This window comes from Oncorhynchus clarkii, chromosome 1 (assembly GCF_045791955.1).
Source record: "Oncorhynchus clarkii lewisi isolate Uvic-CL-2024 chromosome 1, UVic_Ocla_1.0, whole genome shotgun sequence".
Classification (NCBI taxonomy): Eukaryota; Metazoa; Chordata; class Actinopteri; order Salmoniformes; family Salmonidae; genus Oncorhynchus; species Oncorhynchus clarkii.
Window position 1 is genome coordinate 75,642,731 of NC_092147.1, and position 24,534 is coordinate 75,667,264.

A 24,534-nucleotide genomic window follows, 5' to 3' on the forward strand; every position below is an offset into this window, starting at 1 on the left:
TACTGGTAACCAATCTACATTTCAAACGATTTGAAGTTGAACCAATATGGACTTTTTATTTTTGAAATGTCTGACAAAATGCTTTTGAGTGAAAACTGTTTTGCTAACAAGTTATTTCAATAATCAGGCAAATGAAGGTACATTCCCCTAAAAAAAATCCGAATTATTTATTAATCCATAAATATTTCCCGACACCGCCGCGCTTTAAAACCATAAAATCCCGCTTCGAGCTGGACTCCTCCCGATTGGTGCTTTTGAAAGACAGCGAGCGACGTGATTGCTTGGTTTTGAAAGCCTGAAGCGCCGCGGCCAATTCGAAAAGAATGCACCCACTCAGTACTGTAACGTAGCTGACTGCAAGAGAGCCACACTCATTTTCCACCCAGCTAGTTAACTTAGCTACAGTCAAGCTACACAACGATATTGGAAGGTAGCTATATATGTATGTGTCACATTGTAGCAGTTGTCATCATGGCATTTACAATTTAGCTAGTTAACTCGCTTGCATTGAGGAAACATTTGCACAGCATGTAAAAACAAGGATATTTAAAATGATTACTAAAGGTGTCACGTCACAAAGTAATGCATGGTTTTACTGTTTAGTTTTTGCTATCGAATAATGATGCTAGTTAATGAAATGTCTATCTAGTTGAGTTGTCTAGCTAGCTACGGTAACGTTAGTTAAATTAGCCACCTAACGTGTTAGCTAGATCTGTTTTTTTACATTCGCTGACTGCATGCTTAATTTCCTATCACTTTTAAGATGGACAGTTAACACGTTTCATAGCTAACGTTAGTGCTAACAAAAACAAACAGTTTGCTATTTTTTACTTGTCGTTCATTTGAAATGGCATAATTGGTTTGTTTTGTAGCAAACCTAGCCTGTTTTTTTTTCAGGGAACAATGGACGATTACGTGAAAATAGAGAAAATCGGAGAGGGTAAGTTGTGTAACTTTGGTTCGTTAAAAAAAAAGCTTTCGTTTGTTTTCCCCAAAACTCCACTCGGAGTCAACTCTAGCTAGACTTATGTGCATGTCATTTGATTGTCTTCCTTTAGTTATGACAACCTATTCACTATACCTTATTCATCACGTCAATTACTAGCTACACACCGTAGTAAATAATGAGTTGTGCCTGTGATTTCCAGGTACCTATGGGGTTGTGTATAAAGGCAGACACAAGACGACAGGCCAGGTGGTGGCAATGAAGAAGATCCGTCTGGAGAGCGAGGAGGAGGGAGTGCCAAGCACGGCTGTTAGAGAGATCTCTCTTCTCAAAGAGCTAGCGCACCCTAATGTTGTACAGTATGTAACAGCCTGTTTGTGTCTGTGGGGTTCTTAAAGTGTTTACAGTAGCCAGGCAGCAAGAGAAGTAAACATGTGGTTTGTCTTATCAGTTCAAAACTTAGACATCGTTATGCCAAAAAGGCCTGGTCAAGTCTAGTATTTGTCATATCATATTTATCTGTCTAGTGTATACATACAGTTGAAGTCAGAAGTTTACATACACCTTAGCCAAATACATTTAAACTGTTTTTCACAATTCCTGACATTTAATCCTAGTAAAAATCCCCTGTCTTAGTTCAGGTAGGATCACCACTTTATTTTAAGAATGTGAAATGTCAGAATAATAGTGATTTATTTCAGCTTTTTTTTCTTTCATCACATTCCCAGTGGGTCAGAAGTTTACATACACTCAATTAGTATTTGGTAGCATTGCCTTTAAATTGTTTGACTTGGGTCAAATGTTTTGGTTAGCCTTCCACAAGTGTCCCACAATAAGTTTGGTGTGTTTTGGCCCATTTCTCTTGACAGAGCTGGTGTAACCGAGTCATGTTTGTAGGCCTCCTTGCTCACATGTTTTTTCAGTTCTGCCCACACATTTTCTATAGGATTGAGGTCAGGGCTTTGTGATGGTCACTCCAATACCTTGACTTTGTTGTTCTTAAGCCACTTTGCCACAACTTTGGAAGTATGCTTGGGGTCATTGTTCATTTGGAAGACCCATTTGCGACCAAGCTTTAACTTCCTGTCTGGCTTCAATATATCCACATACTTTCCCCTCTCATGATGCCATCTATTTTGTGAAGTGCGCCAGTCCCTCCTGCAGCAAAGCACCCCAACAACATGATGCTGCCACCCCCGTGCATCACGGTTGGGATGGTGTTCTTCGGCTTGCAAGCATTCCCCTTTTTCCTCTAAACATAACGCTGGTCATTATGGCCAAACAGTTCTATTTTTGTTTCATCAGAACAGGACATTTCTCCAAAAAGTATGATCTTTGACCCCATGTGCAGTTGCAAACCGCAGTCTGTCTTTTTTTTTATGGCTGTTTTGGAGCAGTGGCTTCTTCCTTTCTGAGGGGCCTCAGGTTATGTTGATATAGGACTTGTTTTTACTGTGGATATAGGTTCTTTTGTACCTGTTTTCTCTAGCATCTTCACATGGTCCTTTGCTGTTCTGGGATTGATTTGCACATTTGGCACCAAAGTACGTTCATCTCTAGGTGACGCGTCTCCATCCTGAGCGGTATGACGGCTGCGTGGTCCCATGGTGTTTATACGTGTGTACTATTGTTTGTACAGATGAACGTGGTACCTTCAGGCGTTTGGAAATTGCTCTCAAGGATGAACCAGACTTGTCGAGGTCTACAATTGTTTTTCTGGGGTCTTGGCTGATTTCTTTTGAGTTTCCCATGATGTCAAGCCAAGAGGGCTTAAAGGTAGGAATTGAAATGCATCCAGGTACACCTCCAATTGACTCAAGTGATGTCAATTAGCTTATCAGAAGCTTCTAAAGCCATGACACCATTTTCTGGAATTTTCCAAGCTGTTTAAAGTCTGTCAACTTGGTGTATGCTAACTTCTGACCCACTGGAATTGTGATACAGTGAAATAATCTGTCTGTAAACAATTGTTGGGAAAATTACTTGTGTCGTGCACAAAGTAGATGTCCTAACCGACCTGCCAAAACTATAGTTTGTTAAGACATTTGTGGAGTGGTTGAAAAACAAGTTTTAATGACTCCAACCTAAGTGTATATAGACTTCTGACTTCAACTGTAAATAAATAGCCTATGTTTATGTTTCACATGTGTTTTGTTTCCAAACAGGCTTCTAGATGTGCTGATGCAGGAGTCCAGACTGTACCTCATCTTTGAGTTCCTGTCCATGGACCTGAAGAAATACCTAGACTCTATCCCCTCGGGCCAGTACATGGACCCCATGCTTGTGAAGGTATGGGCCCCACTGAGGGCATGACAGCCATGAGGCACACAACCCTGTTTTGATTTTTTTTCCCCCACTATCTGTTCTTGATACTACTGAGTACTGTGAAACTTCAATTAAACGCAAAGTCTCAAATAGCCACCTGATCCTTTTAATAGCCGGGTATCTGCACACATTCGGCAAATAAACACAGTCTAAATGAATTGTTTACGAGGTTACCATGAACACAGTTCTGATATTCTCACAAAATTATCAGGGTGAAAGCGAAGGAGATGGAACACCACTAAGTGACCGTAGGGCCTCTGACTTTGCTTTTAGTACAGGCTGGCTTGACAAATTGGGCTTTCAGTCAGACTGCACGCTACTGTTGAAACCAGACACCTAGCTCAACTAGAAGACTGTCTTTTAATAGGTACCGGTTGTGCTCAGTGATTGAAGCAAATAAATGCCCAGGCTATTCATTGAAAGTTTTACGGTATACCAACTTAGTGTTTTAGTCCAAGTTGTCAGACTAAACCAATTGTTTCTCGCTCGTAGGTTCATTTTAACCCTCTGTTGCAATCTCCCGTCCATCCAGAGCTATCTGTACCAGATCTTGGAAGGCATCCTGTTCTGCCACTGTAGAAGGGTCCTCCACAGAGACCTGAAACCTCAGAACCTGCTGATTGACAACAAGGGAGTGATCAAGCTGGCAGACTTTGGGTTGGCCAGGGCTTTCGGGGTGCCAGTCCGGGTATATACCCACGAGGTAAGCCAGAACACCACGTAGTTCATTTCCAAAGAGCAATTGCAGTAGTGATGGGAAGTTGGGCTATTTTTACTGGCTCAGATCTTTTCAACTCATTCGGTCAAAATAACAGATCTTTCGACTAATTTCGTTAATCTGGGCTGTATCACAACATCCGGCCATGATTGGGAGTCCCATAGGGCAGCGCACAATTGGCCCAGTGTTGGCCGGGGTAGGCGGTCATTGTAAATAAGAATTTGTTAACCTTTAATTAAGTAGGCAAGTCAGTTAAATAAATGCAATTTTGATTTTTCTCCTCTATGCTGCCTGCATCATGATCTATTTTCCCGAGCGCGCATGATGGACATTTGCTGGTCGGAGCATGTCTACTGAGGCGGAGGAGCGCATATTAACCCTGTTGTAGAATTCATTGCGTCCAGCAGGTCCAACAAAAAAAACGGAAACGAACAAGTTACTCTGAAAATTTAATTTGGAGTCTCGAGTCATTAAAAAGTTGTTCAAAAAGAATGAATCGTCCGCCAGCTGCACGTCACTAATTAGCAGGTAGCTTAACTTTACAGTGCTATCATAAGGGGTGTGTATGCACACGTTAATAAGGTCATTCATTAACTGTGTCTTTGTGTCCAGGTTGTGACACTGTGGTACAGGGCTCCTGAGGTGCTGCTGGGGGCCCCACGGTACTCCACCCCTGTGGATGTCTGGAGTATCGGGACCATCTTTGCAGAGTTGGCTACAAAGAAACCACTTTTCCACGGAGACTCAGAGATAGACCAGCTTTTCAGGATCTTCAGGTCTATTTGCATACGAGTATACCATCTGTAATATACCCAATCCTACTAGTAGCAACATCTAGGTTGGTTAATCAATGTTTGATGCTAGATTAGGACATTTGCTTGATCTGTTGTGAGCAATGAGCCATCCCAAATTATTGACACACAGACAATCAACAGACAATTGCTCCGTGATGGACATACCACATTGGCTTGGGTGAAGTGCTTATCAAGCATCACTGTCTCCTCCTGTTTCAGGACCCTTGGTACTCCCAACAATGACATCTGGCCAGAGGTTGAGTCTCTGCCTGACTACAAGAACACGTTCCCCAAGTGGAAGTCTGGGAACCTGTCTTCCATGGTGAAGAACCTGGACAAGAAAGGCATTGATCTGCTCGCTGTAAGATTTCACCATTCTCCTTGATTTTATTTAGATTGAAACATTGTTGCTGTAGAAGCCCTGTGCCCATGTGTCTTTTTCAAGCGGGTGGTTGTGTTTTTATTTTGTATGGCATTAGTGATATTGAAGTGACCTATTGTTCCATCAGCAGCCTTTAGAATACATATACATATGACCATGTCCCACCTTCTGTAGAAGGTTATGAAGTGATTTTGTTTTTTCTCCCTCTCTTAAAGAAAACACTAATCTATGACCCACCCAAAAGGATCTCTGCCAGACAGGCAATGAGCCATCCATACTTTGACGACCTGGACAAAACCACTCTACCTGCCAGCACGGTCAAGATGTAAACGCCACACAGCTCGACTCAAAGGACCTGAAAAATAGTACAATTATGGAAGCATATTGATCGTCTGGTTTTGTTTGTTTGTATGTTTGTTTTTTCTTTGTTTGTCCTTTTTCTGTCTACCGGTAATATTAATCATTATTCTGTAAATAGCGTTTAAAAAAACCGAAACCGGTTTGGATCTAAAGTGACATGCATTAAAGGTTACATTCAAAAGTAGTATTTTTTTCAATAAAGTGCACTTTTCTAGATCTGTTACTTTTAAGTTGTGTGTTTGTAATTATTATTATTTTTTTGGTAATAATAACTGTTACTGTTGCAGGATTCCTGCGTTGTTTGATGCTTTCAAGTGTATTTTTTTTGCCAGGCATACCGTATCAGGTTTTAACATTCTTCCTCTAGACTTGTTTAAAACCAGTACCAAACCATTTGTTTTAAGAGCTGGAGTAAGAAAATGTATTATACTGGGGTAAAAAAAAACGAACCTGTTCCTCCAACACAGTATTTTGTCTGGCTGGTAGAAGGAAACTCTGTTAGATTCCTTTTTAGAGCGAGTTTTAGTTGGCCAACCTATACTGCATTTGTTTTAAAGTTGTGTAATGCTTTTCTTGACAGTTGCATATATTCCCAAACTGGAGTTAAGTCTGTGCATCCGGCATGGTTTTACTTGATGTCATGCATGGTCCTCCATTGAGGCGGCATATATAGGCGTGTTGGGCCAGTGGATCCCCTATGGTAAAAGGATGCGTTGGAGACTAGGAAATGACCACATTTGATTTTAATAGCATCAAATGCCCATTGTAGCAGTTCTCAATATCAAATAGTTTCTGGATGACAAGTGCCTTACTCTAATAGTTTTTCCGTAATTGTTTATAAAAATGTGCTATTTCTCAGGGGGAAGGGCACCAAAGCGGTGCATTAACCACAGTGTGACTCAATATTCTGAGTGGAGGAGGCATATGTAACCTGAAAACAAGCTGTTATAGCAATATTGTTTACAAGCACGCATTCTCACTAAACTAGCAGGATAGTGAATGCTGATTGCGGGACCTTCACAAACTTAAGTGAGTGATGACTATAGCTACATATGTTCAAGTATATTATTTTTCTGGGTTTATCTACCTCTGTTAGTGATTTCTTGCCTCGCTGGCTTGCTAACTTGCTATGTAATCAATCCTCCGATGACATCTGCGATGTTGACCATAACCATCGAATTAAGTGTTAATTTGCACCAGCTGCATTTGAGGTTGGAGGATTCTCTATTCACGTCAATGTAAACCCCTTTCTGGTGCAACTTTTCATGACACGGCCGTGAAATTGTTCTATTGGCAGAGCGGTTTGGAGCTGTAGTTTGTTTATCTGGAACGCTCCCCTTCTTGTGCCTAGGAAGAGGTATTTTCTTCGTTTCCTTCATGCATTGGACTAAACTGCAGGCACTTCCAACAAAGAAGCACAGTTGAGTGGGAGTGAAGTGAATTCACATGAATACTGATTTGTTATGTGGCATTCTAGATGCTTGGTCTTTTGTATTCTTGGCCTGTCACTCATTGTTTATAAATGGCAAGTGTTGAAAATAAAACAACAGGCTGCTGCATGAGGCATAGAATAATGTATTTCTATTGAATATATTCAGTTTGTTTCTCATAAATCATCCTCACCCAGAATAAAATGCAATTTATACATTGACCTACATTCTGACGAGAGCCGTTAACATGAATGTAATGTGAAGCGATATCTACAACGTTACATTTATCATACAGTATCTGGACTTCAGACCCAGAAGCGTTACAGATTGCGCGATAGATATTTTAAGATAATTTCCAATTGAGCTGACAAATACAGCCTTTGCCGAGAACATTGGCTTTAAATTTCAATCACGCTGTAACGCTGAACTTCCGTGATATGCATTGAATAGAGCCCCTAGTTTGACTGCAATGTTCTCACTGAGGACACCATAGAGAGAGAGTACAGTCATTATGTGATGTAAAGATAACCCAGGCTGTGACCCCATTTAGGGAGTGGTCGAAATGTACAACATTGTTACCCAGAGGAAAATGGCGATGTCGTGCTTTCTCAATTTGAGTCAGAGGAGGGGGAGGGTCATGTAATTTGTAATCAACTAAATGTCATATTGCTCAAAGTTGCTTATTATATCTCAATGTGTGCCCGATGCTATAGGCCATGTGTATTCAACTCTTAACCAGCAGGCTCCAGCCCTCATAGGGTTTCTGTTCTACCTGATAATGACTTGCACCCACCTGGTGTCCCAGCTCCACAACCTTCTGGTTACTTTGCGATGTAATGCTTAAAAAACTGCATATCTAATGCTCTGGTCTGTCCTAGGGTTGAGGGTAAACAATAGGCATGTATTTTGCTGTCAAGTTTATGTTTTAATTATTAGTCCATATATTATTATTTCAGAGAGGTCCGACATTCTCCAGGTATCCCTCATCATAAATAACGTACAGGCTCTTAGGCGATGTGGAAGAATAGGGACAGACACTTACAAGCACCCAGAAACAATGCCCAACAATGAGGCTTAATTGATAAGGTCTTGACTTTGGATTGATTTGCAGCTTTTGTTAAAAATTAATGCAAACAATAAAGACCTCCCAAATCTGCTGTATGTTGACTACCCAGATAGTACAAATGGTCAAGTCTAAAATATGTTCATTGAATAAAACACTGAATACATTTTTTTCAATGATTGAAATAACGTAAAATACAAAAAACAATCTACCTGCATGGAAATAAAGAATATGAATACATTTAAACGAAGAAAATACAAATGAAACTGCCTGCCATTTCACCCCTATGAAATTCTAAGCTCAATTCAACCAGGCGTATTACAGTACAGTAACATACAGCGCATTCGGAAAGGATTCAGACCCCTTGACTTTTTCCAAATTTTGTTATGTTACAACCTTATTCTAAAATTGATTAAATTGTTTTTTTCCCCCTCATCAATCTACACACAATACCCCATAATGACAAAGAAAAACATGTTTTTAGCATTTTTTGCCAATGTATTAAAAATAAAAAACTGAAATATCACATTTACATAAGTATTCAGACCCTTTACTCAGTACTTTGTTGAAGCACCTTTGGCAGCAATTAAAGTCTTCTTGGGTATGACGCTACAAGCTTGGCACAGCTGTATTTTATTTCTCCCATTCTCAGCAGATCCTCTCAAGCTCTGTCAGGTTGGATCAGGAGTGTCGCTGCACAGCTATTTTTAGGTTTCTCTAGAGATATTGGATTGGGATCATGTCCGGCTCTGGCTTGGCCACTCAAGGACATTCAGAGACTTGTCCCGAAGCCACTCCTGTGTTGTCGTGGCTGTGTGATTAGGGTTGTTGTCCTGTTGGAAGGTGAACCTTCACCCCAGACTGAGGTTCTGAGCACTCTGGACCAGGTTTTCATCAAGAATCTCTCTGTACTTTGTTTGTTCATCTTTCCCTCGATCCTGACTCGTCTCCCAGTTCCTGATGCTGAAAAACATCACCACAGCATGATGCAGCCACCACCATGCTTCACTGTAGGGATGGTGCCAGGTTTACTTCAGACGTGACGCTTGGCATGGTTTCATCAGACCAGAGAATCTTGTTTCTCATGGTCTGAGAGTCCTTTAGGTTCCTTTTGGCAAACTCCAAGCGGCTATCATGTCCCTTTCACTGAGGAGTAGCTTCCGTCTGGCCACTCTACCATCAAGGCTTGATTGGTGGAGTGCTGCATAGATGGTTGTCCTTCTGGAAGGTTCTCCCATCTCCACAGATGAACTCTGGAGCACTGTCAGAGTGACCATCGGGTTCTTGGTCACCTCCCTCCTGATTGCTCAGTCTTGGTGGTTCCAAACTTCTTCCATTTAAGAATGATGAAGGCTACTGTACCTTGGGTACCTTCAATACTGCAGAAATGTTTTGGTACCCTTCCCCAGATCTGTGCCTTGACACAATCCTGTCTCTGAGCTCTATGGACAATTCCTTTGACATCATGGCTTGTTTTTTTCTCTGACATGAACTGTCTACTCTGGGACCTTATATAGACAGGTGTGTGCCTTTCCAAATCATGACCAATCAATTGAATTTACCACTTGGACTCCAATCATGTTGTAGAAACATCTCAAGGATGATCAATGGTAACAGGAGGCACCTGAGCTCAATTTCGAGTCAAAGGGTCTGAATACGTATGTAAATAAGGTATTTCCTAAAAACCTGTTTTTGCTTTGTCCTTGTGGGGTTTTGTGTGTAGATTGATGAGGAATATTTTATTGAATCAATTTTAGAATAAGTCTGTAACGTAACAAAATGTGGAAAAAGGGAAGGGGTCTGAATACTTTCCGAATCCACTGCATAATCACACCTTTTCCCATCGTCAAAAGCAACCCATTGGAAAACAACACTGGGTAGATTTTGTCAGCTGTGGACAGTTACATTTGGCTGCCTACCTTTACAGTCATACTCTTTGTTTGCTAACATTTTTTTTTTCTATTTCACATACCTTTGGGGGTAAACTTCTAAGCCATGTCATTTTTGTCAAAGGGGTAAAAACATTACAAAAAAGTTAAAATACTGTAGAAAATCAGCTGAAAATGAATATATGCTTGTGACTTTTAAACGGTTTCTGTCTCTCCTTCTCTTTACGCATGGAAATGTCAAGTCAGATAATTAATTCCAGCTTTTGAACTCACAAATCCTGTCCAATATTGAACTTGTGCATTGTACAAACAGTGCACTACGTAATGGTACTTTCTGTATTAACTTCCTCCAAAGCAGAGGCAGGAACCCTGTCTCTCTCCAACCTCCCCTCCCCATACTTCCTCTCCACCTCTACCCTACTACAATCAGGGATGTTACTGCTGCTTCTGGACCTGACTACAGGTCTGTAGTTCTGGCATATGACGGCCAGCCGGTAGAAGTTCAGGATGACCACCAGGAAGTTTTTAATGGTAAAGAACACCAACATCTGGTGGAAGACATCAAAGTAGGTCATGACGGTGAGCCGGACCACAAGGAAAGGGCCATCCTGGATGAATAGGCTCTCAATGATGCTCCATATGTCTGTGCTGTGCTTGGTCAGGAGGGAATCGCCTTGGCCTTCACCCTCGCTTTCTGGCTTTGAGTTCACCACTAAGGACACATACACACACACACACACACACACACACACACACACACACACACACACACACACACACACACACACACACACACACACACACACACACACACACACACACACACGAGTTGAGTTTCAAAAACTATTTTTACATATTGTTGTAAACTAGGGCTGAAGGCCTGAAGTATTTTCCATTGAGGTCTTCAACAGGCTAATTGTAGATATATAGAATTGCATCCTCTTAATATTATGTGTGTTGAGTGGATGTTTACATATCCGCTTCTAGTAAATAATTTCAGGTTGTGAATAATTCAGTAGATAAGGTTAGGTCTGAGAACAAGGGAGGCTGCAATGAACTCTTTATGATCCTCAACCCTGAATTGTTTCACCACATGGCTATAATGGATTTCAGGAGGTCTGGGTTATTGGCAGTTTGCCTGTCAATAGCCTAATCCATCCGCCAAGCAATGAAGAACCGAAGAAGAAGTGAGCCTTAATCTGTTTATAAAGCTGACAGATCAAATCACTGTACGGTACGCAATATAAAAGTCCATATGTGTTGCTGCATTTTCCAATTTTAGCCATACTGATGATAAAACTGAGTTTCCGACTGTACTAAATAAAGTTTGCTTTAATCAATGGTGAGATCATTTCAGTTTGTGTAGGAAGTAAAAATGGTGATAGCAAACAAATCTGCTCAACTGTTTATGTAGCAACATGGCTACGATAGAGCTAGTTTGCCTCCTTTCAAATGTTTAGCCAAAGTCTAAACAGATCCCATATTGAGTTTACCTAAAACATTATCAATACTCCACTGACAAGAGTATTTTCTGGCCACAGTCATGCTACAAACAGATAACTTGAGAAAGCTGGTGGGGCCATGGGGGGAGGCTCTCTGCAGGTCTATGTCTACAACAGAGAAGGAAAGGTTTGCCTTCAAAGATGTGACATCCACAATGTTGTCTATGATATGGCTGTACCACTCAAAATGAACCCTCAAACCCACCATGAAAGTCTTGGCATCAGCATATAAAATACATCAAATCTGTAATTCACCCTAAAGAATACGAACCTCAACATTCAGACAGATCCCGACAGCCTGTGTCTGTTGGCCAAAAGTCAAGGATAGTTAAGTTCACTGCTGATATTAATAATATTATGAAATGTAGAGACCCACCGGCCAGATGGAGAGGGAACTGTAACATGCTCCAGGTCCACACCGCCAAGATGATGTACACCAGCTGAGGGCTGTTTTCCCTGGGAGGAATACGGAACATAAAGCTCAACAAGTCAATGCATGTCCACTGTTGTTAATGGTTTTAGTTTTTTAGGTAAATTCTAGGATTTTACATTGATGAATTCTCAGAGTGATTTTGAGAGAATTCCACCGCTGGTTGTTACATTACTGCTACAATTTAGTAGCTAGTAAGTAAAACGTTGCATGCACACTTAGTAGTAACTTAGTAAGTGTGTAACTAGTCAATATTTAAGTAGCACTGCAGTATTGTCGTTCCTTGTGATACAAAAGTCTATATGGAGTCAAAAACTCAACACACCACTAAAGGCAGTTAGGTCACCAGATTAATGTGAGAACACTGGGATCTAGTAAAGTCTGCTAAAGGCTCTTAAATACTCTGACAAGCTTTTAGCCTCAGTCAGTAAAGTCAATCGAAAGGTCGTACACCTACTTGACATCAGACAGTGTTTCACTGGTGAACTCCAAGATGTCAGCTGCTGTGCCAACGAAGATGAGCAGGAGCTGGGAGAGCTCCTCCCGTGTGACCCCACCCCCCAGTGGGAGGAGCCACTTCCCTATGATGAGTAGGATTAGAAGGACCTGATGGAGGGCCAGGATCCAGTCGTTGGGACAAACCGTGGACAAGAGTTGGTCAAGACCCTTGAATGTCAAGAGAAGGAACAGAGGTTCAAACCACAGATAATAAGCACTAGAAAATGTACTTTTGGAAAGCCTCAGGATATGAAGGGAAGAAGAGTCCGCTAATTACCCCCTAAGAGCCATGTCACTGCCATAGAAATAACCTTATATGTTAATAACGAAAAGTATACTTAGATGTCACCCTCGTTGACTGTGTATTCCCAAATACATCTGTGCAGAAAGGCCTTCTGAATAGATTTCATAAGGACTTGTCTTCTGAATATTTGCACGATTATTTCTCGATTAAGGTCAAGGGTCCTGGCCCTAATTGCAAGGAAACATTTGCACTAGACAAGCATTTCTGGGTACGCACAATGGCAAAAAAACATTTAGTTAGAAATCATGACAAACCCGAAGCTTCCCATTATACAGTCAACATCATAAGACTCACTTGATTCATGCTGATGAAATATTGAGTGAATGGTCAGAATATACACTATATATACAAGAGTATATGGACACCCATTCAAATTAGTGGATTCGGCTATTTCAGCCACACCCGTTGCTGACAGGTGTATAAAATCGAGCACACAGCCATGCAATCTCCATAGACAAACATTGGCAGTAGAATGGCCTTACTGAAGAGCTCTGTGACTTTCAAAGTGGCACCGTCACAGGATGCCACTTTTCTAACAAGTCAACATGTGTTTGGTCATGTAGTGTATATACAAAAGGGTAAAAGGCAAAATAGTCAAGAAATTAAAACCAGTTCCAGTATTTACCTTTAGATAGGTTTGAACCGTTAAATTCCCCACCGTTTCGTTCAGAGAAATCATGCTTCTCACATTTTCCCATGAGTCCAGTTTCTTGCACTGAAATTAGATAAGTGAAGTTGTAAGTAAATGTTTGATAACTGTCATGCATACATTGAACATGGAGTTGTGGGATTTCTCTCCTTCTCTGTTTTCTGTACCTGGAGGTCACTAGAGTTGTGATGCTGATGATGTAGTTCCAGAATCCAGATGGATGGAATGATACTGACAAGGAACAACATAATGGCTGGCGAGAACCTCGGGTTGGAGGAGAAAAGGAACTTTATTTATTAACTCTCTATTCCATTCACATGCATTTTAGAGATTCACGCACCTATCCAAAGTGATCCACAAATCATGGTCAATATTCTGTGTATATATATATTTTATATCTTATGCCCACAGAATAGCATAAAAATGATAACGCAGTGAGAAAAAAAAAATGCATGTAAAATTACAACAAAAAATGTGAAGTGCAAATAAAAAAACACAGTGGTAAAATAATTAACACCAAATAGAACCAACACATGCCAGAATGAAAATATTCCTAACCACGTTATCCTCTTTATGACTTTATCATAATGTTTGACAAAACAATCACATATTATTTTGGGAGCACAGGAAGTGTTCTCTCAGAGGGAGATGTGGGAGACAGACATGTCATTCTTCAGTCTAGGGGTACCACCCTATCCTAATTTGTCCCAGGACATTTTATTAGCACAATGGGATAAGCAGCTGGATAAGGACTCTCTAGGGAGGGGGAAGGGGGATGTAGTCAGTTGTACAGTAAAAAAAAAAAATGAATTGAGTTCTTCGCCAGAATTTTTTTTTTATCACTTTATCTTGTTAATTAGTCTGTTATGTCTTTAAGATTAAAATATCTGGATAGCCTGCACATGACAAATTACGCACAGTATGATGATGTGCAAAATAGTGTAGGAAGCCTACTCAGAAGACTAAATAAATGAACAACATCTTACCATTTATAATCTTTTCCCTTTCTTCTTTTCAAAGTTATTATCATTTCGACAACGAGAGGTAGAAAGAGGAATGTCATAAACCAGTAGATATTGTCATCTTTAACCAATGTCACTCTCCAAACTCCGATGAGTGAGATAAGAATGAAAAGCAACCTAGTAACTACCGCACACGAAAATTTGACCACAAACGCCATAATACTTAAGAGTAAAGATTCGACAGCTAGTGTCCCGTTATTCCTGAAACTCCCACACACAGCCACTTGTACTCCAGCAGCAGCACAAACATTGACGTCATTTTAGTGTGGTAATATCAAAACTTCAAAATAAAAGCCTGCATTCCAAAACATTGCAATGTGGATAACGCATTCAAATGATATTGAATTTTAATCAATGGCCACTTTAATTGTGCCAAGAAAATGCTATAGGTAATTTATGAAAGCAAATAAAAAAATCTGGTTTTCAAAATAGACCAATAATGAAAAAATACAATGTTGACATACATGTTGAGAATATTGGTCTGTAGATCGAAAACTTTTCTACCTGTTTCAGTTAAAGTGGGGTGTAAAATACTCAGGAGGGTCTCTACTAACCAATATGTGTAGTTTTGGAGAGGGATTGTGTTGCACGGCCTGCTGCTGGCTTTTCACTCTGCCCCCTCTGAAGCGCAAAAAGCAATACGTAAAGTGGAAGTGACAGCGTTTTAACTACACTGAACAAAAATATAAACACAACAGGATAAGTGTTGGTCCCATATTTCATGAGTTTAAATAAAATATCCTAGACATTTTCCATATGCACAAAAAGCTTATTTCTCTCCAATTTTATGCACAAATTTGTTTACATCCCCATTAGTGAGCATTTATCCTTTGCCAAGATAATCCATCCACTTGACAGGTGTGGCATATCAAGAAGCTGATTAAACAGCATGATCATTACACAGGTGCACCATGTGTTGGGGACAATAAAAGGCCACTCTAAAATGTGCAGTTTTGGAACACAACACAATGTCACAGATGTCTCAAGTTTTGAGGGAGCATTCAATTGGCATGCTGACTGCAGGAATTTTCATCAGAGCTGTTGCCAGAGAATGTAATGTTAATTTCTCTACCATAAGCCACCTCCAACATTGTTTTAGAGAATTTGGCAGTACATCACATCCACAGACCACGTGTAACCCAGCCAGCCCAGGACTTCCACATCCGGCTTCATCACCTGCGTGATCATCTATGACCAACCACCTGGACAACTGAAGAATTTCTGCACAGAAACCGTCTCAGGGAAGCTCATCTGCGTGCTCGTCGTCCTCACCAAGATCTTGACCCGACTGCAGTTTTGCATCGTAACCGACTTCAGTGGGCAAATTCTTACCTTCATTGGCCACATGCTCTTCATGGATGAATCTGTACCGGGCAGATGGCATTGTGTGGGGAAGCGGTTTGCTGATGTCAACATTGTGAACAGAATGCCCCATGGTGGCGGTGGTGTTATGTATGGGCAGGCATAATGGCAATTTGAATGAACAGAGATACCGTCATGAGATCCTGAGGCCCATTGTCCTGCCATTCATCCGCTGCCATCACCTAATGTTTCAGCATGATAACGCACACCCCTATGTTGTAAGGATCTGTAGACAATTCCTGAAAGCTGAACACTTCCCAGTTCTTCCATGACCTGAATACACACCAGACATGTCACCCATTGAGCATGTTGAGATGCTCTGGGCCGAGTGGCGCAGTGGTCTAAGGCACTGCATCTCAGTGCCAGAGGTGTCACTACAGACCCTGGTTTGATTCCAGGCTGTATCACAACTGGCTGTGATTGGGAGTCCCATAGGGTGGTGCACAATTGGCCCATTCTTAACTGACTTGCCTAGTTACATTTTTAAAAAGTCAACTTAAAAAAAAAAAAATGTAGGACAGCTTGTTCCAGTTCCCGCCAATATCCAGCAACTTCACACAGTCATTGAGAAGAGTGGGGCAACATTCCACAGGCCACATTCAACACCCTGATCAACTCTATGCGAAGGAGATTAGGCAAATGGTGGTCACATCAGATACTGACAGGTTTTCTGATCCACTCCCCTACCTATATTTTTAAGGAATCTGTGACCAACAGATTCATATCTATACCAGTCATGTGAAATCCATAGATTAGGGTCTAATGAAGTATTCAATTTGTTGATATTCTTATATGAACTGACTTTCAAATTGTTGCATGTTGCATTTATATTTGTTTTTCAGTGTACTTACAGATATGAAACAGACAATCATAATATCAGTAAAAAAATATCAAAATCCCAGATTATGCTACAAAGCAAACTTTGCAAGAGGTTCTAAAAATAGGTTCTATTTTACTCAAAAGTCCATGATGTATAGTAAGGCATTGTTGCCAGAATAGATGGATGCAGTTCAATGCATGATTAATATAATTCACCAATACATTTCTTGGTAGTCTAACAAATATTGCTATCAGGTTGTAAATCACAGCTGGCATGGTACATTGTTTGCATCCTCCAGCCATTCAGTATGCACTTTCAGTTTCACTCAATATTATGGACAAAACTGATGAATTAGCTAACTAAGGCTGCGAATGTCAATACAAATCAAACTATTTATTTATGCAGCTATTTATTTAGCAAGCTAAAAACAGCCTAACATTAGCTGCTGGGACAGCCTGGTCTCATAGCAACCGTAAATCCGAAACAATCAAATTAGTATGATAATATTTTACGTTTGGGATGGTTACTTAAGACATTAAGTCAGATAGTTACTTATAACGTCTTATGGCTGGGGGCAGTATTGAGGAGCTTGGATGAATAAGGTGCCCAGAGTAAACTCCCTGCTACTCAGGCCCAGTTGCTAATATATGCATAGTATTAGAAAATTTGGATAGAAAACCCTCTGAAGTTTCTAAAACTGTTTGAATGATGTCTGTGAGTATAACAGAACTCATATGGCAGGCCAAAACCTGAGAAAAAATCCAACCAGGAAGTGGGAAATCTGAGGTTTGTAGTTTTTCTAACTCATTGCCTATCGAATATACAGTGTCTATGGGGTCATATTGCACTTCCTAAGACTTCCACTAGATGTCAACCGTCTTTAGAACCTTGTTTGATGCTCCTACTGTGAAGGAGGGGGGAATGGGAGCTGAATGAGTCAGAGGTCTGCCAGAGTGGCATGAGCTGATCACACGCCTTCACGTGACAGTTAGCTTGCGTTCCATTGCATTTCTGAAGACAAAGGAATTCTCCGGTTGGAACATTATTGAAGATTTATGTTAAAAACATCCTAAAGATTGATTCTATACATTGTTTGACATGTTTCTACGGACTGTAATGGAACTTTTTGACTTATCGTCTGGACCTAGTGATCGCGCCTCATGAATTTGGATTACTGGGCTAAACGCGCGATCAAAAAGGAGGTATTTGGACAGAAATTATGGACTTTATCGAACAAATCAAACTTTTATTGTGGAACTGGGAATCCTGGGAGTGCATTCTGATGAAGATCATCAAAGGTAAGTGAATATTTATAATGCTATTTCTGACTTTGTTTACTCCACAACATGGCGGATATCTGTATGGTTCGTTTTGTTGTCTGAGCGCTGTACTCAGATTATTGCATGGTGTGCTTTTTTGGTAAAGCTTTTTTTTTTTAAATCTGGCACAGCGGTTGCATTAAGGAGAAGTTTATCTAAAGTTCCAGGTATAACTCTTGTATCTTTTATCAATGTTTATTATGAGTATTTCTGTAAATTGATGTGGCTCTCTGCAAAATCACCAGATGTTTTGGAAGCAAAACATTACTGAACTTAACACGCCAATGTAAACTGAGATTTTTGGATATAAATATGAACTTTATCGAACCAAACATACATATATTGTGTAACATGAAGTCCTATGAGTGTCATCTGATGAAGAAGATCATCAAAGGTTAGTGATTCATTTTATCTCTATTTCTGCTTTTTGTGACTCCTCTCTTTGGCTGGAAAAATGGCTGTGTTTTTCTGTGACTAGGTGCAGACCTAACATAATCGTTTGGTGTGCTTTCGTCATAAAGCCTTTTTGAAATCGGACACTGTGGTGGGATTTACAACAAATGTATCTTTAAAATGTTGTAAAATACTTCTATGTTTGAGGAATTTTAATTATGAGATTTCTGTTGTTTTGAATTTGGCGCCCTGCACTTTCACTGGCTGTTGTCATGTCGATCCTGTTAGCGGGATCTAAGCCATAAGAAGTTTTTTAAGGCAAAAACGAATGTAGAGTGGGCAGTAGAGGTGAATGGGTTGAGTATTACGCAAATGTTGATCAACCCAAATGTACACCTGGTTCCAATCCCATCAATTACATGTTGTGTATTTAACCCTCTGTTTCCCCTCATGTCCTTGTTGGAGATTGTATGTTTGTGTAGTATGTGTGGGTTTTGTACCCACTTTTTATTATTTTTGTATTTTAGTTTTGGAGTTTTGTGAAACACTGATTAAACAACTCCGTTTATACCAAATTCGATTCTCCTGCGCCTGACTTCCCTGCCAACAAAACGCACCCATTACATCTACACACAATACCCCATAATGACAAAGCAAAAACAGGTTTTTAGAAAGTTCAGCAAATTTATTAAAGTAAAAAAACAGAAATACTTTTTTTACATAAGTATTTCAGACCCTTTGCTGAATTCTATTGGTTGGACATGATTTGGAAAGGCACACACCTGTCTATATAAGGTCCCACAGTTGACAGTGCATGTCAGAGGAAAAACCAAGCCATGTATTACACCTCAGGATAAGACCCAGATGCAGACAGTTCGAAATAACACATGTTTATAATGATACAGGGAGCAGGCAAATGACAAGTCAAGGGCAGGCAGAGGTCAGTAATCCAGGGCAGAGTCCAGACCTCCTCTCCTTCCTACGTTCCCATAGCCGCCCATCGATCCGGATGATCGAGATCCGTTGGTAGTTCCTGGGCTGCTAGCTCATCCTTAACTTCCTCCGACAATCCGTGCAGGAACATGTCAAACAGAGATTCCGGGTTCCAGGCTTAGCAGCCAATGTGTGGAAATCCACAGCATAGTCTGCCACACTGCGGGAGTCTTTCTGGAGTAACTCCCGGAAATCACCGTGATGAGGTACGCTATCTTCAAGCAGTCCGAGGGGAAGGAGGAGGGCTGCAGCTCGAAGATGAAGGAACACTGAGCGAGAAACGCCCGACAGGTTGCCGACTCTCCAGCGAAGTGTTCCGGAGGAGGTAAGCCGGGTTGCCAGGGTGGCAACCCGGGAAGCCAGGGTGGCCGGGAGAGACGCGCTAATAACAGCTGGGTTACTGAGATCAATGGCAGGTAAAGGTTAGTAATCCATGGCAGAGTGAAGAGGTACTGAACGGCAGGCAGGCTCATGGTCAGGGCAGTCAGCGGTCAGTAATCCAGAGCAGTGTCAAGAGGTACAGAACGGCAGGCAGGCTCAGGGTCAGGGCAGGCAGAATGGTCAAAAACCGTGAGAACTAGACAACAGAAACTAACAAGAAACAGGAGTACGGGGGGGAAAAGCGGGTCGGCTTGACGAGACAAGAGGAACTGGCAATAGGCAAACAGAGAACACAGGTATAAATGCACCAGGGTTAATGGGGAAGATGGGCAACACCTGGGTGGAGACAAGCACAAAGACGGGTGAAACAGATCAGGGTGTGACACCATGAGGTCGAAGGTACTGTCCTTAGAGCTCCGAGACAGGATTGTGTCGAGGCACAGATCTGAAGGAGGGTACCAAAAACTTTATGTAACATTGAAGGTCTCCAAGAACATAGTGGCCTCCATAATTCTTAAATGGAAGAAGTTTGGAAACACCAAGACTCTTCCTAGAGCTGGCCACCCAGTCAAACTGAGCGATCGGGGGAGAAGGGCCTTGGTCAGGGAGGTGACCAAGAACCCGATGGTCACTCTGACAGAGCTCCAGAGTTATGTGGAGATGGGAGAACTCTGGAGAGATGGGATGGGCTCTGTGGAGAGATGGGCTCTGTGGAGATGGGAGAACCTTCCAGAAGGACAACCATCTCTGCAGCACTCCACCAATCATGCCTTTATGGTAGAGTGGCCAGATGGAAGCATTTTGATATGTTTTATTGTACAGTAAGTGCTATGGATGTATTGTTACAGGGAAACTGTGTTATTTTGTTAGTTGGACGGTGGATAGTTCAAAGAGGAGCAATACAGGGGTACGCGCCTATCATTTACATTTAGTTGATTAGATTAGTATCTGGGTGTGTTTTCCTGTCTTTAGTTTCTATTAGCAAAGTGCAAAGAAATGCTAATTCAGGTTGGGGGTGAGTTTCTGCTTGAATTTTGTTAAATGGGCAGTGAATTTGCTCATATTTTAAGAACTTGCTTCAAAACTCCTGCATCTTAGATAACATGAGTATTTTTATCTTCCTATGACACTCCCACAATCGAATCCATTCTTTGTGCTGCAAAACTAAGCAGTAAACACACTCCTCAAGCCTCGTGAATATTTGATGAGGGGCTGTGTACTTCCAGTTATGTACAAAACAAAACACAAAAATCCAAAAATGTAATAGATTTTGTTGCTGTTTATTACATGTCCAATTTTGACACAATAAATAAGAAAAAAGGTTGATTTCAGATTTTCGTTGTTAAAATTCAGAAATGTCGTATTTTGAATCAAACTGGCAGTAGTCCCACTAAGTGCAAACTAGATGGGATGGCGTATCGCTGCAGAATGCTATGGTAGCCTTGCTGGTTAAGTGTGTCTTGAATTCTAAATAAATCACTGACAGTGTCACCAGCAAAGAATCCCCACACCATCATACCTCCTCCTCCATGCTTCACGGTGGGAACCACACATGCAGAGATCATCCATTCACCTACTCTGCGTCTTGGTAACAAAAAAATCTAACCAAAGGACAGATTACCACCGGTCTAATGTCCATTGCTCATTTTTCTTGGCCCAAGCAAGTCTCTTCTTATTATTGATGTACTTTTGTAGTGGTTTCTTTGCAGCAATTCGACCATGAAGGTCTGATTTACGCAGTCTCATCTAAACAGTTGATGTTGAGATTTGTCTGTTGTTATTTGAACTCTGTGAAGCATTTATTGGGCTGCAATTTCTGAGGCTGGTTACTCTAATGAACTTATCTTCTGCAGCAGAAGTAACTCTGGGTCTTCCTTTCCTGTGGCGGTCCTCAATAGAGACAGTTTCATCATAGAGCTGGATGGTTCTTGCGACTGCACTTGAAGAAACTTTCAAAGTCCTTGAAATGTTCCATATTGACTGACCTTCATGTCTTAAAGTAATGATGGACTGGTGTTTCTCTTTGCTTATTTGAGCAGTTCTTGACATAATATGGAATTCGTCTTTCACCAAACAGGGCTATCTTCTGTATACAACCCCTAACTTGTCACAACACAACTGATGGGCTCAAACTCCACAAATTAACTTTTAACAAGGCATACCTGTTAATTGAAATGCATTCCAGGTGACTACCTCATGAAGCTGGTTGAGAGAATACCAAGAGTTTGCAAAGCTGTCATCAAGGCAAAAGGTGGCTACTTTGAAGAATCTCAAATATAAAACATATTTTGATTTGTTTAACACTTTTTTGGTTACTACATCGTTCCATGTGTTATTTCACAGTTTTAACATCTTCTCTACTATTCTACAATGTAGAAAATTGTAAAAATAAAGAAAAACCCTTGAATGAGTAGTTGTGTCCAAACTTTTGACTGGTACTGTATGTAAATAAGATATTTCTGTCTTGCATTTTTTATACATTTGCAAACATTTCTAAAAACCTGTTTCTGCTTTGTCATCATGGGGTATTGTGTGTAGATTTATGAGGATTTGTTTTTATTTAATACATTTTAGAATGAGGCCATAACGTAATAAAATGTGGAAAAAGTCAACGGGTCTGAATACTTTCCGAATGCATGACATAAATATCTTAATCTGACTCACAGGACTGTACTTGCTCACTGATTTCAGAGGTTCTGTGAAAGCCGTCATTACATTATTCATAAAAACTCCTGCTGTGTCCTCAATGTTTGTAGATTCTATAGAGATTTGATAGTCATTAGCCTTTGATATGTACTACACAGTCCTCTTCCAGAACTAACAATATTTGGTTAGTAGAGACCCTTCTGAGTATATCCCTCCCCACTTTAAGTGAGACAGGTATTTTTACAATTTTCTACAAGTTCCTAATGTTTGGTATACTCAGTGTATTAAAGTGTATTGCATTGGGGTCTGTATGGAGGGGTTGGAGAACAAAGTGCTGCTGCGGATGTGCAACACAGCCCCCTTAAAAAATGAACCATATTTGGTTAGTAGAGACCCTACTGAGTATGTCATACCCCGCTTTAGTTGAGACCTGTAGAAAAGTTCTCTCTACAAGCCAATAAGCATTGACAGGTGTGGGTGGAAGTAAGGAGTCACCAGAGACTCATTTAAGTTTTGCAGACTCTATTGAGTAATTTTAATAACATATATTTGTATTTTATTAGAAGTGTATTTCTTTAAATATAGCCTACACAATAGCTTTCAACTTACAAAAGAAATGCTGATACAATATATACAAATAATTGGGTCAAATTATCCATTCATTTTTTTTAAAAGACAGTTGCAGTGCTCTGAAAAACTAGAGTGCAAAAAATATCGATATTTCCTAAGTTTACCATGTCTTTGCTGTGGGACTCTTATTTTGAGAAAAAAAATTCCACGATCATGCTGCCAGCATAATATCCTGCTGCTAGGAGTACGGTAGTCACACAGCGACCAAAGTTTACACTCCTCCCCAAAATGGGGTCTCGTTTTTGATTTACGTGTTGCATGACAATAGTGACATCCAATGCAGCCAAACACAATTAGGCTACATGTTGTGTACACAACCAAAAGGCTATTTATTTATTTGATCGAATTGTCAGGGATTTAAATGTGCAACTTTGTACTGAAGAGGGCAGCATTGCAGGGCTTAAAATGTAAAATGCCTACTGTTATATATATATTTTATATTAGGCAATAAATTATTTGATTATGATAGATGTATTTCAATTAGGCTATACACAGGCTCAAAAGGAAAATAGATAACACAGAAGATATTCACTGGAATGGCTTATCAGATGATTTTGAAAATTAACATGCAATAAAAATAAATAAATAAACATCTATATTGACTTGTTTACCACTTTACAGACACACTACTGAACGTAAATTAAACTTTGGCATCTACGAGTTTAATTAACGATGGCCATGGTCTCTGCTCCAGTGAGGTAGCCTAGGCCCCCTCAAGGTGACCATGTCTGTGTATTTTGAAATATATTTATGGACAGAGGGAAGAGAGGACATTGAGAAAGACCTAACATAATAACCAAATGTAAGTTTTTATCTGATTACATCTGCAGTATGGCGTTCTTAAGAAATGATTAGGCCTATATTCCATATCTTAGTCACTGATACATTCAACTATGAAATAGAGATGTGCTCATTTCCTGTGACTTAGAATGTTATATATAGGAAAAAGCATAGGACTATATTAAAGGACAAGCTGTTCTGTGAGACATATTGCAATAATTTGAGGCCTGAATATTTCAGGACCTTTGGGAGATTGAGGCAGACACATGCTATATACTGCACAGACAATTCAACCCACAAGTAATTGATTCTAGCAGTGAACGTTGGAAGTATTTGGATATGACCATAGAAACATACATTATTGTGCTTTAATAAAAATCTAATCAATTCAAATTTTATTAGTCACATGTGCTGAATATAACAGTGAAATGCTTTCCTACAAGCCCCTAACCAACAGCGCAGTTTAAAAAATATATGGATAAGAATAAAAACTAAAAGTAACAAGTAATTAAAGAGCAGCAGTAAAATAACAATAGCGAGACTATATACAGGGGGTACCGGTACAGAGTCAATGTGCAGGGCCACCGGTTAGTTGAGGTATAGTCTGAGTAGCCATTTGATTAGGTGTTCAGGATTTCGAAGTTGTTTAGAAGCCTCTTGGACCTAGACTTGGCGCTGCAGTACTGCTTGCCGTGCGGTAGCAGAGAGAACAGACTAGGGTGTCTGGAGCCTTTGACAAGTTTTAGGGGCTTCCTCTGACACCGTCTGGTATAGAGGTCCTGGATAGCAGGAAGCTTGGCCCCGGTGATGTACTGGGCCGTTCGCCTCTGTAGTGCCTTGCGGTCGGAGGCCGAGCATTTGCCATACCAGGAACAGGTCAGGATGCTCTCGATGGTGC

General features: G+C 40.5%; 2 protein-coding genes across 3 annotated transcripts; one reads left to right on the forward strand and one right to left on the reverse strand.

Annotated features, from left to right (window-relative positions):
- The first annotated feature begins 307 nt into the window (after positions 1-307).
- Positions 308-5,752, forward strand: LOC139417550 (cyclin-dependent kinase 1). 2 transcript variants are annotated; one of them, XM_071166795.1, is made up of 8 exons: positions 308-430; positions 898-940; positions 1,149-1,305; positions 3,112-3,235; positions 3,804-3,974; positions 4,602-4,765; positions 5,003-5,144; positions 5,381-5,752. In XM_071166795.1, exons 2-8 carry the CDS (start codon positions 904-906, stop codon positions 5,492-5,494), a joined length of 909 nt encoding a protein of 302 aa, XP_071022896.1. In that variant the 5' UTR covers positions 308-430; positions 898-903; the 3' UTR covers positions 5,495-5,752. The 2 variants fall into 2 exon arrangements, with proteins under 2 accessions (XP_071022896.1, XP_071022901.1); XM_071166800.1 differs by having other exon boundaries at positions 355-442.
- Positions 5,753-7,084: 1,332 nt separating this feature from the next.
- Positions 7,085-14,545, reverse strand: LOC139412485 (transmembrane protein 26-like). Its single transcript, XM_071159277.1, has 6 exons — positions 14,277-14,545; positions 13,458-13,554; positions 13,267-13,356; positions 12,297-12,505; positions 11,786-11,865; positions 7,085-10,619 (listed from the first exon to the last, which is right to left on the reverse strand). The coding sequence occupies exons 1-6, from the start codon at positions 14,468-14,470 to the stop codon at positions 10,225-10,227; spliced, it is 1,065 nt and encodes a 354-aa protein (XP_071015378.1). The 5' UTR covers positions 14,471-14,545; the 3' UTR covers positions 7,085-10,224.
- Positions 14,546-24,534: the final 9,989 nt, after the last annotated feature.

Coding starts and splice junctions, on each gene's coding strand:
- LOC139412485 (XM_071159277.1), bottom strand. CDS start 14,470: ATGGCGTTTGTGGTCAAATTTTCGTGTGCGGTAGTTACTAGGTTGCTT. Junction 11,866..12,296: donor GAAACACTGTCTGATGTCAA/GTAGGTGTACGA, acceptor TATTCCTCCCAG/GGAAAACAGCCCTCAGCTGG. Junction 10,620..11,785: donor GTTCCCTCTCCATCTGGCCG/GTGGGTCTCTAC, acceptor ATGTGTCCTTAG/TGGTGAACTCAAAGCCAGAA.
- LOC139417550 (XM_071166795.1), top strand. CDS start 904: ATGGACGATTACGTGAAAATAGAGAAAATCGGAGAGG. Junction 3,975..4,601: donor TCCGGGTATATACCCACGAG/GTAAGCCAGAAC, acceptor CTTTGTGTCCAG/GTTGTGACACTGTGGTACAG. Junction 4,766..5,002: donor CAGCTTTTCAGGATCTTCAG/GTCTATTTGCAT, acceptor CTCCTGTTTCAG/GACCCTTGGTACTCCCAACA.